General features: G+C 46.5%; 1 protein-coding gene across 1 annotated transcript in view; it reads right to left on the bottom strand.

Annotated features, from left to right (window-relative positions):
- Nucleotides 1–10,544: 10,544 nt before the first annotated feature.
- Nucleotides 10,545–19,167, bottom strand: part of mrpl37 (mitochondrial ribosomal protein L37) — a 50,037-nt gene continuing 41,414 nt past the window's right edge. Inside the window, exons 6-7 of the mRNA XM_072511327.1 lie at nucleotides 11,953–12,156; nucleotides 10,545–11,047 (exon numbers count right to left, since the gene is read on the bottom strand). Of these exons, the coding sequence (XP_072367428.1) occupies nucleotides 10,970–11,047; nucleotides 11,953–12,156 (282 nt within the window). The 3' untranslated portion in view covers nucleotides 10,545–10,969. The remainder of the gene's footprint in view (nucleotides 11,048–11,952; nucleotides 12,157–19,167) is intronic.

Below are 19,167 nucleotides of genomic sequence, written 5' to 3'. Positions count from 1 at the left end.
GAATGTGCAACAAACTCTTCAATCCAACTGGTTCATGCTAATGCTTCACATTACCCTCCTCCCACTTGGTTTTTTGGGTCCGCTGAACTGTTATAAAAATTCTTGCCATTAAATGTAAAAAATGGGAGGGCAGCACGGTGGCGCAGTGGGTTAGCACTGCGGCCTCATAGCGCCACGGTCCCAGGTTCAATCCCGGCTCTGGGTCACTGTGTGGAGTTTGCACATTCTCCCCGTGTTTGCGTGGGTTTCGCCCCCACAACCCAAAGATGTGCAAGCTAGGTGGATTGGGCACGCTAAATTGTCCCTTAATTGGAAAAAAAAAATGAATTGGGTACTCTAAAATTAAATATATATATATATATAATAAAAAATGCAATGCATCAGGAAACCAGTTTGGAAGTTGGCTGATATTGATAGGTTTATGAAATCAAATCTTAGAAGATTGGGAGGTCAATTAAAAATATTAGCTCAGGAATATGAGAGAGTTCTATGGGTGAGAAAAGAGGCCCGTGTTGATGTTGCTTTGCCTGCAGCTAATTACAGGTACATTTAAGGGTGTGTGCTGGATGGTGCATTCATTATGCTTTAACCTCAAATTATTTGCTACTAAAACGTACTTATGCAAAATAAGATTAGCTGCATCCAAATTAGATAAATGTGATTTTTGAAAAACCCTGGTTAGGTTGTAATGTAAATGGAAAATGCAATTTACTTTCGTGTCAATTTTGTCTCCAGTTATTTTCACATGGCTCTTTTTATGGTTGTCATTAATACTATATGCTTTCAATATTAATTTGCAGTCACTGATTAAATCTGCTTATTGTATATCATTTTAAATGTGAACAAAGCTTTCCTAATAAAACTTTAATACAGGTGGATTTGTGTTACTTAGGAGTATTATCCACATAATTCTACTCCAACATTTGCTTTCAAATGTCATTGTGTAATGTAAGTTGCTGCATACCGATGACTGACATTTTAAACAGTGTGCGCGCTGCAGTTGTGCAATTAATGCTCTTAGCTGGAGTGAGTCAAAGTCTTTATGTAACACTTAGAGTTGCTTTTTGAAGGTAAATTGGGTTTGACAGCAAATTATTTCAAACAAACTGACAAGTGCAGAATACGGAGTTGTCTAGAAATGTTTTAATGTTACATTGAAGTGAATTTACCTTCTTAAATGTGCAATCTGCTATAGCGAAGCAAAATGATATTAGCATTTCCTGTCGTGTGTTAGGTACATTAATTTGACAGTTCATTGTGGGTTGGAGAGAAAGCAAAGAGGAATTTCCATTTAAAATCAATGGGTGTAAAGATGGTTGTTTAGTCTGTGTCTTGAAGTTCTCTGCTGTTTGATAGTTCTGGCATTCTGATAATTGCACAGCACGGGTAAGAGATAACTTTTTATATGAATCTTTACTACTCTTGCACCCCAATGATTTGGGGGTACAGATTTATATGTTCCAGGAATATTCCAAGTCCAGTCACTGCTGAGTAAATTAATCTCCTGTAGGCCAGAGCAGGAAAGCTATTGGGTGGGATTCTCCGTCAGCTGACGGCGGAATCAGGAAATGCGATTGGGCGGAAAATCGGTTCCAATGCCAAAATTGTGATACTCCGTCTCCTCGACAGCAGCGCCAATGCGTTCCAGAACACACGTACAGTAAACAACGTTTGCATGTCATTAGCGGGCCTGACCCGGTATTCTCCGGAGTCTCCGTCTCAAAAATTGTGAAACCAGTTTTGTGGCTGATTAGGGAGAGAGAGAGCAGGTAGGACACAGAGGCGTGACTGCGGGCTGCTGGGCCGGACACTAGCCAGGGTGGGGGAGCCTGCCGGGGCTGGGGATGGGGGGTGATGGTAGAACGGGCTGAGTGACTGGGGCAGTGTCCAGTCACTGACCGCCAATACCGTGGCCTACAAGGTAGCCACCTTGCTGCGCACGCACTGACCACCCGCGCAGGCCCCTGGTTCTGCAGAGTTACACTGACTATGGGCGCCCAGTCCCCCCCACCCGCCGTCGGCCCACCCAGGGCAAAGCCAACAGTAGTCCGTATGGGGGCCACATTGCCTACCCCTAGTAGGGGCAATGCCAGCCATCAGGGGTGGGCGCCAGGGCCAGAGGTCCCCCGGATGGAGAGGGACATGTGGTGATTGATCCCGCAGGGCCACCATGTTGCCTGGTGGATGTGGTTGAGCATGGGGGTATGCAGAATGCTAACATGTTGGCCTTTCACCCCCTGCAGACAATGGATATTGGAATACAACCAGCAATGGTGGCCTTCCCGCTGTTCGCCGCAGCCCTGGGGGATTGTTCTAACCCTGCAACTGTACGAATGGGGGCTGCTCGAGGAGGAGGAAGCTGCCGGAGCGGGCAGCAGAGGGGCAGGTAGCAACCGCCCAGGTTGTTGGAGATCCGGCTGCCCAACAGGCCGAGGAGCAGGTGCCAAGAACCGCCTGTCATTCGAGGACCTGCCAGACCAGGCATGTCATTTTAGACTCCGGCTGAGCAGAGAGACAGTGCGACATGTCTGCCAGATGATGGCGCACCTGGCATCGTGGGGGTATGGTGGAGGCTACCCACTCCCGGTGGCTGTCAAGGTGACGGTCACTCTGAACCTTTACGTGACGGGGTCCTTACAGGCGCCGAGTGCAGACCTGTCCAGGATCTCACAGACCTCGGTCCCCCGCGCCGTCACAGAAACCCAAATGCCAGGCGGCGCAATATACCCAGGATGCCCGGGTAGCACGGTTCGCCGCCATCAACTGGTTGCCTCAGGTCCCCAGGGGGTGGTTGACTGGATGCATGTTCCCCTACGGGCACCTGCAGATAACAGGCCGCTGTACACAAACCGAAAGGGGTTCCACTTGCTGATATGTGTCCATTAGTTGCACATCATGCACGTCTGTGGCCAGTAGCCGGGCAGTGTGCAGGACACCTTCATCTTGGCGCACTCTCCGATTCCTAACATGTTTGAGACGAATCTCCCCACCCAACCAGCTAGGGGGATTGGTTCCTGGACAACGTGTTATCCGCAGTCTTGGCATATGCCACCTAGCTGGAAGACATCGACCGTGGAAACCCGCTACAATGAAGCCCATGCCACGACCAAGAGCGTGATTGAGCGGTGCGTCTGCCTCCTGAAGATGAGGTCCAGATGCCTGGACCACTCTGGAAGGGTCCTCCAGTATGATGCTGAGCAGGTCGCCCGCATTGTGGCGGCCTGCCGTGTCCTCCACAACATCGCACAGCAGAGGGGCGATGTGTTGGAGGAGGAGGAACGGCAGGCCTAGTCTGATGAGGATGAGGGGGTGAGCAGGTTATGGAGCCCAGGCAGGCACGGGAGGCCGCAAGACGTGCGCGCCAGGGCCAACATGCATGGGACGCTCTCAGCGCCTCCAGATTTACCGACTAGGGGAGGCAACAGGCCAGGGGCATGGAGACCGCATCCCAACCTCACACTCCCTCATGCCACCCCCACCTGCAACTCCCTCTGTGATACATACCCGCCGCACTAGTGGGTGGGGGCCCTGGGTTGGCAGTAACATTGGGTCTGGTCCATGGGGTGGAGGATGATAACCCGCTTTGCGATGAGCTCTGGTGCTCCATATGATGAGCTGTGACTCCTGCCCACTGTAGCACCTTTCACCGTCCAGAGTGATCCCTGCATGCGAGCTGGCCATTCCCTTACACGGTCCCATCGGATACCTGGGGTGGTGGTGGTGGGGACTGGCGGCGGGCCACCCACAGGGTCTGCCCATTCCCCCCCCCCCCGCCATCCCAGACCAGCCCACCCTTCGTACCCATCAGACAGAGCACCGAGGCAGGTTGTAACGGTGGCAAGAGGTGTTTAATGTGAACGAATATATACAGATTTGTGCCTTCGCCCCTATAACTAAACTGTGACCAGCGATTGTGTCAACTTAACAGGTGACTAGCTTCCTGGTCTTATGGGCCCTAACGCTATGATTAGGTGGATCCCCAGACGGTACAGCAGGAGTGGTGGTGGCCTGCTGTGATTCCTGCCATGGGACCTGGGTTTTCGTTAGCGGGCGTCTTCTCGGACGACTCAGCTACTGCTCGGGTGTCCCAGGTGGCCTGGTGCTGCCCACTGCCCACCAGATGCACGGGGGGGTGGAGAGGAGGAGTAAGTGGTACTGCCGTGTTCCGGCACACCACCTGCGGGAGTCACCGACACGGACCCCATCACCTCCTCCTCTTCCCTCGATGGCCCCCCGAGCTACGCCATGGAACGCGGATGCAAGGGGAACCATCATCTGAGGCTCCCCTGCCACTCCTGGAGGCCAGCTCTGGTCTCGACCAGGGTCTGCACGCTCGCTCACAGCCATGGAGCACAGGGAGTGAACCATCTTCGTCTGGGACTGCGCCACATCACGTTGCAACTGTGCCAGCACGTTCTGGGTTTGTGTCACATCAGCCAGTAATTGCGCTATCTCCCTCTGTGTCTACGCCACATCGGCCAGTGCCTGGGCAATGCTGCTGACATTCCCAGCTATGGCCTGCTGTGACTGGGCCATACTCAGGAGCGCCACTGGGATTTCCAGGTGGCTCTGGGACATGGCCGCTTGTGAGGTGGCAATCCTGTCCTGGGCCTCGGCCAGCGCCTGCACAGAATGCTCCAGGTCTTGGACATGCTGCTCCAAAGCCAAAACCGTCGCCCCCAATGCCTGCACAGCGGACGCCACAAGTGCAGTTTGGGCCTGGGTGGCACGCATTGTCGGCACCACCTCTTGCTCCTGCACGTGCTTGGGCTCCTCCAACTGCCGCTGCAGGTACTGGGTGCTCGGCGACAATCCCTCATGCATCACCACTATGGTTGGGACTGTTTGGCCAGAAGTTTGAGATCCATCTGGACAGCAGCTAGTCCCTGGGGTTGGTCTGTCCTCCAACTGTCCGCCCCCTCAGTGCTCCTACCTCCACCTGATGTACTGGATCAACTGTGTGGTGAGCACCAGATAGTGTCCCAGGAGCCTCTTCAAAGTGCCCAACCAAGGTGAGTGTATCTGGGATGGTGGAGGGTGTTGGAGACAATTGTGATGGGAAATCTGTGTCATCCTTTGACCCAAGCTCCGGGTTCTCCTGAGTCTCGGGTGGAGGGCTATCTCTGAGTTGTTCCTATCACTGCTCGGCTGACTGGGGAGCTCCACTGTGGCACTGGCTGGGGCGCCTGATGAACCCGCCCCATCACCAGCAGGTCCTGCGAGACACAAGACAAGACGCATGATTAAACCTCAGGCCAAGGGGGAATGGGTTTGTGGTGTTGGGGGGGCGTTTAACATATGTCAGTCGCCCGCAGCTGTGCTCCACCTCGGCGACCTCTAGTTCCTCTGGGCCTCCGACCACGTCCATGGCCCTTTGCTCAGCCACGGTGCGTGGCCGCAGGTCTGGCCTTCCCAAGTAGTTGTGCGTGGCCTTCTCCTGTGGGGGGGCGGACAGAAAACAGTGTTAGACAATCCGACGCATGTAGCCTAGGGCGTGGGTAGCAGGTGGCCTCAGTGGCCAGGGCCTTATCAAACCCCCCTCAGAATATTATGCTTTATAGGGCGGCACAGTGGTAGCACTGCAGTCTCACGGCGCCGAGGTCCCAGGTTCAATCCTGGCTCTGGGTCACTGTCCGTGTGGAGTTTGCACATTCTCCCCTTGTTTGCGTGGGTTTCGCCCCCACAACCCCAAAGATGTGCAAGGTAGGTGGATTGATCACGCTAAATTGCCCCTTAATTGAAAAAAAATGAATTGGGTACTCTCAATTTAGAAAAAAAGAATATTATGCTTTGTACCTCATTCTTCTGAACATCAATGAGTCTAGGTCCAACCTGTTCAACTCTTCCAAACATACAAACCCTTTCATTTGGGATTAGCCTAGTGAACCTTCTCTGAATTGTTTTCAATGCAAGTATATATTTTCTTAAGAAAGGAGAACAGAACTGTACACAGTACAGCAAGTGTGGTCTCAACAGTACCATGTACAGTTGTAGCAAGACTTCCCTAAATTAATACTCCTTCCCCACGATGGCGCTGAGGACCCGGGTTCGATCACGGCCCCGGGTCACTGTCCGTGTGGAGTTTGCACAATCTCCCCGTGTTTGAGTGGGTCTCAGCCCCACAACCCATAGATGTGCAGGCTAGGTGGATTAAAAAAAAAAAATTTAGAGTACCCAATTATTTTTTCCAATTAAGGGCCAATTTAGCATAGCCAATCCACCTATCCTGCACATCTTTTGGGTTGTGGGGGCGAAACCCACGCAGACACGGGGAGAATGTGCAAACTCCACAAGGACAGTGGCCCAGGGCTGGGATTCGAACCCGGGTCCTCAGTGCCGTAGGCAACAATGCTAACCACTGTGACATCGCCCCTAGGCTAGGTGGATTGGCCACGCTAAATTGCCCCTTAATCGGGAAGAGAAAAAAAATTGGAGACTCAAGTAATTTTTTTTTTTTAAATACTCGTTGTCCTTGGAATAAAGGCCATTTGCCTTCCTAATTACCTGCTATGCCTACATGCTAACAGTTTGTGGTTCATGTACAAGACACCTAGATCCCTCTGTACTGCAGCTTCTGCAATCTCTCCATTTTACTCACAGTTCACAATACTTCCAAGTTTTCTGTCACATACAAATGTGAAATTGTGCAATTTCAATTGCACAATTGTGAAATTTGAATTTGAGGGGCTGGCTTGTAATGCAGAACAATGCCAGCAGCACGGGTTCAATTCCTGTACCGGCCTCCCCGAACAGGCGCCGGAATGTGGCGACTAGGGGCTTTTCACAGTAACTTCATTGAAGCCTACTTGTGACAATAAGCTATTATTATTTTGACCATCTGCTTTTCTGTTCTTCCTGCCTCACGTTTTCCCACTATGTTCGTTCTGCCATCTACCTATAACCCTTTGCAGACTTTTTGTATCCTCATAGCTTGCTTTCCTATCTATCCTTTTATCATCAGCAAATTTGGCTACAATATAATCAGCCCCATTGTGGAAGTCAATAATACAGATTCCTTTCTCCCTTTTGTTGATCTAGTTTCCATTTCAATGCATCTCTGCTATTTATCTTGACTATCTCTTTCATTTTTCCATGTTATCTGTCACAATGTCCATTTGTTGTAACAGAAGGACAAATCGATCAAGATTGCAACTCAGTGCAGAATAAGCTGCATATTCTTAAATCAGTTAAAAGCTTGATGTTCACAAGGTGGAGTTTTAGGTTTGTTTTGCATCTCTTCAGCCAATTTCCCAGACCAGGATTTTGGGTGTACAGGGCACAGTTTCAAATGTGTGTGTGACGGGAAACTTGGAAGTTTTGTGAACTGTGAGAAAAATAATGATAGACTTTAAAAGGATGTGGTCTGGCTGCTGGAATAGGAAATTTAATGCAGAGAAGTGTGAAATTATACATTTTGGCAGGAAGGAGGAAAGGTGTAAAGGCTAGAATTCTCTTGGATGTCCAGGAATAGGGAGAACTCAGGATACCTGTGCAAACATTGTTGAAAGTGATTAAAAAGGCATATGGGATCATGGGCTTTATAAAGAGGTGCATTAAGCACAAAAGCCTTGAAACTATGGTGAATCTTTATAAAACACTGGTTCAGCCTCAACTTGCTGTGTCTAATTCTGGGCACCACACTTTAGGAAAGAGAAAGGCTTTAGAGCTGCCAGTCATTAAGATCATGGCTGATCTCTTGGCCTCAGCCCTTTTTGCCTGCATGTTCCTCATTACCCTTGACTCCATAATACTTCAAAAATCTAACTCAGCCTTGAATATATTCAATTACTTAGCCTGCATAGCTCTCTAGGGGTGGGAATTCCAAATATTCATGACCCGCTTGAGATAAGAAATTCCTGCTAATCTGCGTTGAATGGATGGCCCATTATTCTGAAACTATAATCCCTACTTTTAGGTCTCTCTCCCTCCCCCCCCCACTCCTCATGACATCTAGGCTGTCAAGCTTCCTCAGAATCTTAGATGTTTCAATAAGGTTACTTTTCATTCTTCTAAACTCCAATGACTATGGGCCTAACCTCCTCAAAATGTCCTCACAAGATAACCCCTTCATTCCTGGAATCAATCTAATGAACCTCTGAATTGCCCCAATCCAAGCATATCCCTTCTTAATAAGGAGACCAAAACTGCATGCAGTACTCTGGGTATGGTCTCATCAACACCCTTTAGTGAGACTACTTATATGCACCACTCTCCTTGCAATAAAGGCCAACATTCCATTTGCTTTTCTACTAACTCACTGTATGTGCATGCTAACATTGTGTTTCATGTACAATACAGTGACACACGTGATCTTTGAGTTGCAATATTCTGTAGAGTATCTCTATTTAAACAATCAGATTTTCTATTCTTTGCACCAAAGTGAATAGATAGCCTTACATTTTCCCACATTAAACTCCCAATTGCCAATTTTTTTTCCCACTCACTTAACCTATCTCTAACTCTTTGCAATTGTATAAGTTAATCAGATCTTCGGTTCTTCTCTTCACCCTCCCCCCACCTCTTTGCCATCATCTTTAATATCTGTGGTTCTGAACTTACCACTTCCTTATGTTTCCTCTTCAATGTCTTCCGTTGATCTGCCTTTCATTCTTAGAAATGTTTGTTCCCTTATTTCAAAGTGATTTGTTTTTCCCTTCAGACTATGGGAGTTGATTTAAATTACTGTGTCCAGTCGGTTGATGTGATGCAGCTAGTGTGAGGGTGCTTTCTGTTTTTGTGTGCTGGTTTGCTTCTGTTTATCAGCCTTACACCGTCTAGCAGCAACACGAAACCAAGAACCAAATGTGTAAGTCTCTGTCAGTACACAGCTCTCCATCGGCAAGTCCTCGGCTGTGCAACCTCATAGGGACACCCAGAAACTGGGTCCCTTGTTTCAGAGAAACTCAGACGAGGTTTGCAGTGTGCAGGCTCACTGGCATGTGGATATGCTCTTGCACTCGTGAACAGCATTCTGGATACCTCGGGTAAGTTGAAAGCTTAATAACCTTGACAAAGTAATCTGGGGTGGTGCCCAAAGGTGTATTGATGTTTAAACATTTCTGACAACTGCAAACAAGCTCGGGCCAAACGTAGTGCTTCGATTCCCCCGCACTATGGGGCAGCAAATCCCACAAATAAATACGAGAATTAGGAGCATAAGCAGGCCAATTGGCTCCTCAAATCTGCTCCACTTTTCTATAAGATCATGGCTGATCTGATTGTGGCCTCATTCCACTTTCCAGCTCTCGACTCCCTTGTCTATCCTGGTATTGAATGCCTCCACTGTTCTTTAGACAAGAGAATTCTACAGACTAGTGACACTCAGAAAAAAAAAAATCATACCTTAGTCCTAAATGGGAGACCCCTAATTTTTAAAATGAGTGCCCTAATTCTATGCTCCCTTGCAAAGAGAAACATCATCTCAGCATATAATTCTAAGAGAGTTTCTTCGAGCAGCATATTCTGGAACCAACCAGAGAGCAGGTTATATCAGACTTGGTATTGTGTAATGCGGCAGAATTAATTAATGACCACAGACTAAAAGCACCCCCAGTGATCACTATGATTCAATTTTGCATCCAATTTGAAAGCGAGAAGAGTGGATCTAACATTAGGACTTGAAACTTAAGATCGGGCAACAATGTAGGCATAAACATTCAAACAGCTGAAGTGAACTAGGATACAAGGCTACACAATGGATGAATAGAGAAACAGTGGCAGACATTTAAGGGGATGGTTGAGAATATTCTTGCTATGAAGAAAAATTTGAAGGGGAATACCAATCATACATGGTTAACTAAAGTTAAGGAAAGCATCAAACTTTCGGGCGGGGGAGTGGTGGAAGCACATAACTGCACAAAGTGGCTGGTCAGAAGAGTGGTCAGAATATGAAGCACAGCAGAGAATGAAATTAGAGTATGAGAGGAAGCTAGCTAGAAATGTAAAAACGGATAGCAAGAATTTCTACAGGTCTTGTAAGGATCTGCCTCTTTAAACCTGATTTCTCTTTTGTATTCCCTTTTTATTGTTACCTTGGCTGTTATAACTTTTGTATCTGGGCGATTACTGAAACACCCCCACTACCAGTGCAATTTGGTCTGGCCCAGTGATGACATTTTGATGCCCTTGGCTGTCAGCCAATCGGATGCTTTGATTTCCTGGGACTTGACTGGCTCTCAATGATGATTGGTGCTGGTGTTCCGGAATGTTCTGCCAAACTCACAGGCTCGTTTGTAGAGTGAAATATACTTTTTGATTAAGAGGCTTGGAGAGCCACATTTATTTTTCTCTCTCTCAGGCCTTTCTCCCTCCATAACCAGTTACCTTGCAGGATGATCCAGAACTGCACCAGCTGCAGACTGGGTTATTTGAAAATCTCCTTTTGATAATCTGAGAATTAGAGAACTCTAATCTTACCTCAGTGAGCCTGATAATTATGAGTTCTGACTGAATCACGTGCCAGAAAATCCAACCCAACTGGTGGTTTCAACATTCCGCCTCCTGAGAAGACAGCTGACTACAAAGACTTCAACATCAGTCACAAGAATCTTCAAGTTTGGATTTATTGTCACTGAGGTACAGTGAAAAGTATTGTTCACCGAAAAGTCCAGGCAGATTGTTCCATGCATGATAAACATAGGACACATGATAAATACACAATGTAAAGGCATGGACATTGGGTGAAGCATACGGAGTATAGTGCTAACTACAGTAGTGAAAATTTGTAGAGATCAGTTCAATCCATGATACAGATGAACATCAGATTGTAAAAAAATATTTTTAATAAAGTAGCATTATTCATAATTTCCAATACTTTTATCTCTCAACTCCAAATCTTCACGAAAGTCCAAATGTCACTGCAAATGCTTATACCGTTTATACCTCAAGTCTACTTCCGATCCGTTGTTTCCCCTGACATTTCCAGAAGTACAGTTCTTCGTGGTAGCACTGCTTTGTTTTCCTTGTGATTCTATACAGCTCCGTGCAAGTACATGGCAAGGAACTTACTGAATGTTTCTGGACAATATCCAGACAGTCCAGCAGGAATCTAGGGAAAAGAAACCATCAATCTCTCAACATAAGCAGATACAAATTTTATTTATGTTGGTGGACTAGTAATTCAGAGGCCTGGACTATTAAACCACAGATTAAGTTCAAATCCTACCAGCAACTGAGGAATTTAAATTTAACTAATTTAATAAATCTGGAATAAAATGCTGGTAACAATAATGTCGATCATGAGACTACCAGACTTTTTTTTTTTTTTTTAAATACTCCGGTTCTATCTGCTAACAGTTTGGTCGACATGTGACCTAGGGCCCACAGCAATGTGGTTGACTGTCCTCTGCAATGGTTTGGCAAGCCCCTTAGTTACATTCAAGAGGACCGTTCCCACCACCTTCTCAATGGTGGTTAGGGATGGGTATTCCTGTGAATGAAAAAAGATTTCTGGAAATCTCTCCAATATAGTAAAAGAACCCGATTAGCACTGCTGCCTCACGACGCCGAGGACCCGGGTCCGATCCCAGACCCGGGTTTGATCCCAGCCCCGGGTCACTGTGCGTGTGGAGTTTGCACATTCTCCACATGTCTGACTGGTTCTCACCCCCACAAATCCAAAGATGTGCACATTAGATTGATCGGCCATGCTAAATTGCCCCTTATACCAGAAAGGAACCACAGATTTTTTTTTTTTTTTTTTTTATTAATGGCACTGCCATTGCTGATGCATGGTCCGGGGCTGGTTTAGCACACTGGGCTAAATCGCTGGCTTTTAAAGCAGACCAACAGCACGGTTCAATTCCCGTACCAGCCTCCCCGAACAGGCGCCCAAATGTGGCGACTGGAGGCTTTTCACAGTAACTTCATTGACGCCTACTTGTGACAAGTGATTTTAATTTCATTTTCATTTCTTAAGGATCCCTTCCCCCAACAGTTCAATTTTGTACTCACCTGGACCACTTTCTTTCTGATTGTTGGACGACACTTTGCATAATCATACAGTAGCTGATCTTGATCTAACCAAATTAGGTTTTTTACACCATCATTTGATTGTAGATCTGTGGTATTTAGCTGCAACACCAGGAACTGGAACACCCTTCCATTTGTGGCAATGCATTGTACTGTAATAGGATTATCCAACACCTTTGGCTCTTCCTGCGAGATAGAAAAAAGTTCAAATCAGTTCTTCTCAGCTGGTGCAAAACAATCAGTACAATAAACAAGATTCTAGCTTATTACATGGGAGAAGCCAGACATTAGATTCAAAGATTCCTCTTTCACACTATAAGCAACTGCATAGAATTTACATATAATGCTTTCAGTTGTTCAGACATTAAAATCCTGGAAGGATAGATTTAGTGGTTTTGGAAAATTGCAATTCTCCTTTTGCCCCTACAGGAATTTCTTTCTGAATAAATGTTTTCCTCTATCTATCAAACTTTCTTTTTTAATTTAAAAAAGTGCCCAATTGTTTTTTTTCCCCATTAAGGGGCAATTTAGCGTGGCCAATTCACCTACCCTGCACATCTTTGGGTTGTGGGGGTGAGACCTACGCAGCATGGGGAGAATGTGCAAACTCCACACGGACAGTGACCCGGGACTGGGATCGAACCCGGGTCCTCGCACAGTGAGGCAGCTGTACCTCACTCTCAAAGGGTTTCAATCACATATAGCCTGCTCCAGATGTGCACATTAGATGGATTGGCCATGCTAAACTGCCCCTTTGTTAGTAGATGCCTGGAATGCTGAGGGATAAATCATAGAATAATACAGCACCAAAGGTAATTCAGCACATCAAATCTGCACTAGCTCTTTCAAGGAGCAATCGCCTCCACTGATGTTTCCCCACATCCTTGCAATTTTTTCTCCACTTATTCATCTAACTTACTCTTTAATCATTATACACTAATAGGTGCTCCTGCAGCACCTGCATAAATTTCTCTGTTGGAGGGAGTGGGCAGTGCCCCAGGATAGACGTGATGCAGATTTTGTGATCCCGCACAAGTATAAGGGCCACTGCAGCGATCGCAACAACTATCGAGCATCATAAGACAATGGAGCAGAATTAGGCCACTCGGCCCATCAAGTCTGCTCAGCCATTCAATCATGGCTGATATTTTTCTCACCCCCATTCTATCTTTTCCCCATAACCCCTGATCCCCTTATTAATCAAGAACCTATCTCCCTTCTCCCATAACCCCGGATAAATCAAGAACCTATCTATCTCTCAAAGACACTCAGTGATTTGGTCTCCACCACCTTCTGCGGCAAAGAGTTCCACAGATTCACCACCCTCTGGCTGAAGAAAATCCTCATCCCTGGTTAAAGGATCGTCCCTTCAGTGTGTCAGTTGTGCCCTCTTTAGTAGTTTTTCCTACTGGTGGAAACCATCCTCTCAATGTCCACTCAATCCAGGCCTCACAGTATCCTGTAAGTTTGAATAAGAACCCCCCCCCCCCCCCCCCCCCCCCTCCCCTCATCCTTCTAAACTCCAATGAGTACAGACCCAGAGTCCTCAACCGCTCCTCATATGGCAAACTCTACATTCCAAGCAGCATTCTTGTGAACCTCCTCTGGACCCTTTCCAAGGCCAACGCATATGGGGCCCAAAACTGCTCACAGACTACTCCAAATGGGGCCTGACAAGAGCCTTATGCAGCCTCAGAAGTACATCCCTGCTCTTGTACTCTAACCCTCTCAACACAAATGCTAACATTGCATTTATCTTCCTAACTGCCGAATGAACCTGCACATTAATCTTAAGAGAATCTTGAACTAGGACTCCGAAGTCCCTTTGTGCTTCTGATTTCCCAAGCATTTCCCCATTTAGAAAATAGTCTATGCCTCCATTCTTCCTTCCAAAGTGCATAACCTCACACTTTTCCACATTATATTCCATCTGTCACTTCTTTGACCTCCTAGACTGTGCAAGCCATTCTGCAGCCCCCCTGCTTCCTCAATACTACCTGTCCCTCTGCATATCTTTGTATAATGTCCTGCTGAGCATCATGGGGAAATTATTTGCCCTAGTCAGACTGCAGATCTTGGCTGAACGCATCTACCCAAGCCCAGTGTGATTTCAGAACAGGAAGAACAGAACAGAACTGACGTGATGTTCTCAGTCTGACAGCTGCAAAAGAAATGCTGTTACCAAAAGAGAGAGTAATCATGAAATCATCATGGTATCCCTGCAGTGCTTAAGAATCATAGAATTTACAGTGCAGGAGGCTATTCGGCCACCAAGTCTGCACCGACCCTCTGAGCACCCTACCTCGACCCACTTCCCTGCCCTAAACCCCACCTAACCTGCATTTTTTTTGTAGCATAGCCAATCGACCTAACCTGCACATCTTTGGACTGTGGGGGCAAATCAGAGCACCCAGAAGAAACCCACGCAGACACGGGGAGAACGGGTAAACGTCAGACAGTCAAATCACCGGAGGCCGGAATTGAACCCGGGTCCCCAGCACTGTGAGGCAGCAGTGCTAACCACTGTGCCACCTCTTCACTGATCTCACCAAGGCATTTGATCCTGTAAGCAGAGGCGGTCTATTAGGCTGCTGGAAATAATAGGCTGGTTGCCTTCCAAAGCTGCTCAATGTGATATCAACAATAAAATGATGGGTAAAGTCAACAATTATGTGGCAGTGGAGAACTGCAGTGGAGTCAAACAGAGCTGTGTCCTGGCACTGACAGTCGTTGCCATACACTTTTCTTGTGCGTTAAGGTCACCCACATAGGGTGTTCACTTACACACAAACAAGTGAAAGAAAGCTGTGCAAGCTTTGCTTGCCTGAGATCCAAGACAAAGGTGCACAAAGTTCTCAGTTGCTCGATGCTGATTATGCTGCACTGGCATTCCATATCGAAGAACACTCTAGCAGCAAATTAACAGATTCATGCCTGTAAAGAGTTTTGTTCGACCATCGGCATCAGGAAGACGAATGTCGTGGTCCAGGATCTTGCCATCTATCAGCATTAACAATGTGACACTGGAGGCTGTTAATAGCTTCAGATGTCTAAATTCCACAAACTCTAGCAATCTGCCACTTGATGCTGAAATGGACATTGCAATGTTCAAGCTGCAGTTGCAATGTTCAAGCTGCAGTTGCAATGTTCAAGCTGCAGTTGCAATGTTCAAGCTGCAGTTGCAATGTTCAAGCTGCAGTTGCAATGTTCAAGCTGCAGTTGCAATGTTCAAGCTGCAGTTGCAATGTTCAAGCTGCAGTTGCAATGTTCAAGCTGCAGTTGCAATGTTCAAGCTGCAGTTGCAATGTTCAAGCTGCAGTTGCAATGTTCAAGCTGCAGTTGCAATGTTCAAGCTGCAGTTGCAATGTTCAAGCTGCAGTTGCAATGTTCAAGCTGCAGTTGCAATGTTCAAGCTGCAGTTGCAATGTTCAAGCTGCAGTTGCAATGTTCAAGCTGCAGTTGCAATGTTCAAGCTGCAGTTGCAATGTTCAAGCTGCAGTTGCAATGTTCAAGCTGCAGTTGCAATGTTCAAGCTGCAGTTGCAATGTTCAAGCTGCAGTTGCAATGTTCAAGCTGCAGTTGCAATGTTCAAGCTGAGTAAGAAAGAGTGTGGAACATTAGCAATCTGATGGAGAACACCAAGCCGGCATCTGCACTGCAGTCCTGGACAATGCTAAAACCTGGACAACATAGGTTGGACAGGAGAAAAGGCTGAACAGTTTCCAACTTCATAACCTCAGATGTTTCCCTGGCATCTCTTGACAGGACAAGGTCACCGGTTTAGAGGTCCTGGAGTAAACACTCATTACTAAGCCAATGATGTGGGTGCTGGCTCAACCACATTCATCGGATGGATAATGGCCATGTACCCGAAGACCTCCTGTATGGTAAACTGGCCACTGGGACACAACCTGTTGGGTATCCATACCTCGGCTAGAAGGATATCTGCAAGTGAGATATGAACATTGTAGACATTAACACTGACAGCTGGGAGATATTTGTTGATGGCCATGACCTCTAGAGGCTGACTGTTCAGTGTGGCATTGGCAGAGACTAGCAAGAATAAAAATCTCAACTGGCCAAGAACAGGACTCTTGGAGAACGTAGACTAGCAAATCGTGAACCCCTTTTTAAAAAAAAATTTAAAGTACCCAATTATTTTTTTTCCGATGAAGGGGCAATTTAGCGTGGCCAATCCACCTAACCTGCACATCTTTGGGTTGTGGGGGTGAAGTCCATGCACACACGGGGCGAATGCGCCAACTCCACACGGACAGTGACCCAGGGCAGGGATTTGAACCTGGGTCCTCAGCGCCGTAGGCAGCAGTGCTAACCAGTGTGCCACATGCCACCTAAATCACAAACCCTCTTAACCCACTTATTTTCTCTGCAGCAAATCAGCCAGATTGTTATGCCAATGTGCAGATGATGCTTAACAGAGTTGACCACCACGGTCACAATGTCCACTTTGGTTACAGAAGGCTGCCACCATCAGACCAATTCAGGCAGTGCATCCCAAATCCTAATCACTTGCTGCTTTAATGTTTTTTCTCATCATTCTTTTGCCAGTCAATTTACATCTGCACCTTCAGCTATTGGAAACAGTTTCTCTTTGTTTACTCTATCGGAACACTGAGATTAAACACCTCGATCAAATCTCCTCAAATACTTCTCATTTCTAAGGAGAGAAACAAACCCCATTTCTCCAGTCTATCTAAATAACAGGAAGTTCCAGGGATGAGGGACACAGGGAAAACCTCTCTAAAGCCTTCACAGGTGATACCACATACTCTAGCTAGAGCGGAACTAGAATTTCATACTGGTGATCAACATCACAAAAGGAGATTATCTGTTCTTGATCACATTGTTGTTTGTGGGAGCTTGCAGTGCGCAAATTGTCAAATTTCCTACGTTACAACAGTACACTTCAAAAAATATTTAATTGGTTGTAAAGTGTTTTGTGACGTCTGGTGGTCATGAAAGGTGCTTTTAAAACACAAGTCTTTTTTTAAAGAATATAACTTCCTGGCTTGTATTCTATGATTCTATTTATGAAGGTCAGAATCTCATTTAGTTTATTAACCTGTTCTGTCACTTTCAAAGATATATGCACAAACACGTCCAGGTATCTGTTCTTGCATCCTTCCTTTAAAATTGTACTTCACATTTTCCTACATTGAATTTTACCTGCCCACCAATTTCACCAGCCGTTTACTGCCTCTTCATGTATTACTATCGTCCTCACTGTTTAGAACATAGTGCAGAAGGAGGCCAATCGGCCCATCGGGTCTGAACCAACCCACTTAAGCCCTCACTTCCACCCCATCCCCGTAACCCAACAACCCCTCCTAACTTTTGTGGTCACTAAGGGCAATTTATCATGGCCAATCCACCTAACCTGCATGTCTTTGGGCTGTGGGCGGAAACCGGAGCACCTGGAGGAAACCCACGCAGACACAGGGAGAACGTGCAAACTCCACACAGATAGCGACCCAGCAGGGAATCGAACCTGGGACCCTTGCGCTGTGAAGAAGCCACAGGGCTATCCACTTGTGCTACCGTGCTGCCCAAGTATTTCATTTCCAGCATTTGAGACATCTGCAAATTCTGTAACCAAGTCCAACTCATTACTGTATATCAAAAACAGCAGTGATCATAATATTGAACCTTCGAACTCCACGATATACCTTTTTCCAGTCTGGAAAAAGCAATTAACACAGCACTTTTCTATCTCTTAGCTAATCACGCTTCCACTGCCCCTTATATCCCATTGAAACTCAATATATAAAACATCAACTGCGTTGCCCTCATCCAAACTCTCCATTACCTCATAAAAAAGTTAAAATATCATCTGCCCTTAGTAAATCGACACTGGCTCTCCTTTTAGTCTATGTTGTGGGCTAACAGCTGGTTTGTGATGCAGAACAAGGCCAGCAGCGCGGGTTCAATTCCTGTTTCAGCTTACCTGAACAGGCACCGGAATGTGGCGACTAGAGGATTTTCACAGTAACTTCATACTTGTGACAATAAAAAGGTTATTATTATGTTTGTCCCACTGGCTGTTAATTTTCTTCTAGATTTGGTTTCCAAAAACTTCCCCACCACTGACCTTAAACTGGTCTGTAATTGCCAGGTTTATCAATTCTCTTTGTTTGACGAAGGGTGAAACATTTACAATCCTCCAGTTCTTTACCGCCACACCTGTATGTCAGGAGGATTGGAAGATTATGATCAGCACCTCCGCAATTTATACCTTTGCTTCCCTCGGCAAGGTAGCACAATCCACCAACTGGTCAGATGACTTATCTACTTTAAGCATTGCCAGTCTCATTATCTATTTTATCTCATCCAGTATCCTGGCAACCTCTTGTTTATCAAAGGCTTGGCAAATTCTTCTTCCTTGGTAAACATCGATATTAGAAAGAGTTAATCCTTGAAGGTCATCGAAAAGAAGTGGCACAGTGGCTAGCACTGCAACCTTGCTGCGTCAGGGACCCGGGTTCAATTCCAGGCTCGGGTGACTGTGTGGAGTTTGCACTTTCTCCGTGTCTGCGTGGGTTTCTTTTTTTATTTAAATTTAGAGTACCCAATTCTTTTTCCCCAATTAAGGGGAAATTTGGGGCAGCACGGTGGTGCAGTGCTTAGTGCTGCTGCCTCACGGTGCTGAGATCTCAGGTTTGATCCTGGCTCTGTGTCACTGACCGTGTGGAGTTTGCACATCGCCCCGTGTTTGCGTGGGTTTCGTCCCCACAACCCAAAAGATGTGCAGGGTAGGTGAATTGGCCACGCTAAAGTTTAGCATGGCCAATTCACCTACCTTGCACATTTTTGGGTTGTGGGGGTGAGGCCCACACAGACATGGAGAGAATGTGCTAACTCCACACAGACAGTGACTCGGAGCCAGGATTGAACCCGGGTCCTTGGCGCTCTGAGGCAGCAATGCTAACCACTGCGCCATTTTATTGGCCACAGCACAGTTGAAAAACAGCTATCATTCAACTATAACTTGAATTTAAAAGTAAAAAGGACACGTGGGTTTCCTCCGGGTGCTCTGGTTTCCTCCCCACAGTCTAAAGATGTGCAGGTTAGGCGGATTGGCCATGCTAAATTGCCCCTTAGTGGGAGACAAGCACTGATGCTTCACAGCTCCAGGGTACCAGATTCAATTCCCAGCTTGGGTCACTGTCTATGCGGAGT

This window comes from Scyliorhinus torazame, chromosome 7, assembly GCF_047496885.1.
Source record: "Scyliorhinus torazame isolate Kashiwa2021f chromosome 7, sScyTor2.1, whole genome shotgun sequence".
Taxonomy (NCBI): domain Eukaryota; kingdom Metazoa; phylum Chordata; class Chondrichthyes; order Carcharhiniformes; family Scyliorhinidae; genus Scyliorhinus; species Scyliorhinus torazame.
This window is presented reverse-complemented; position numbering and strand designations above follow the sequence as displayed.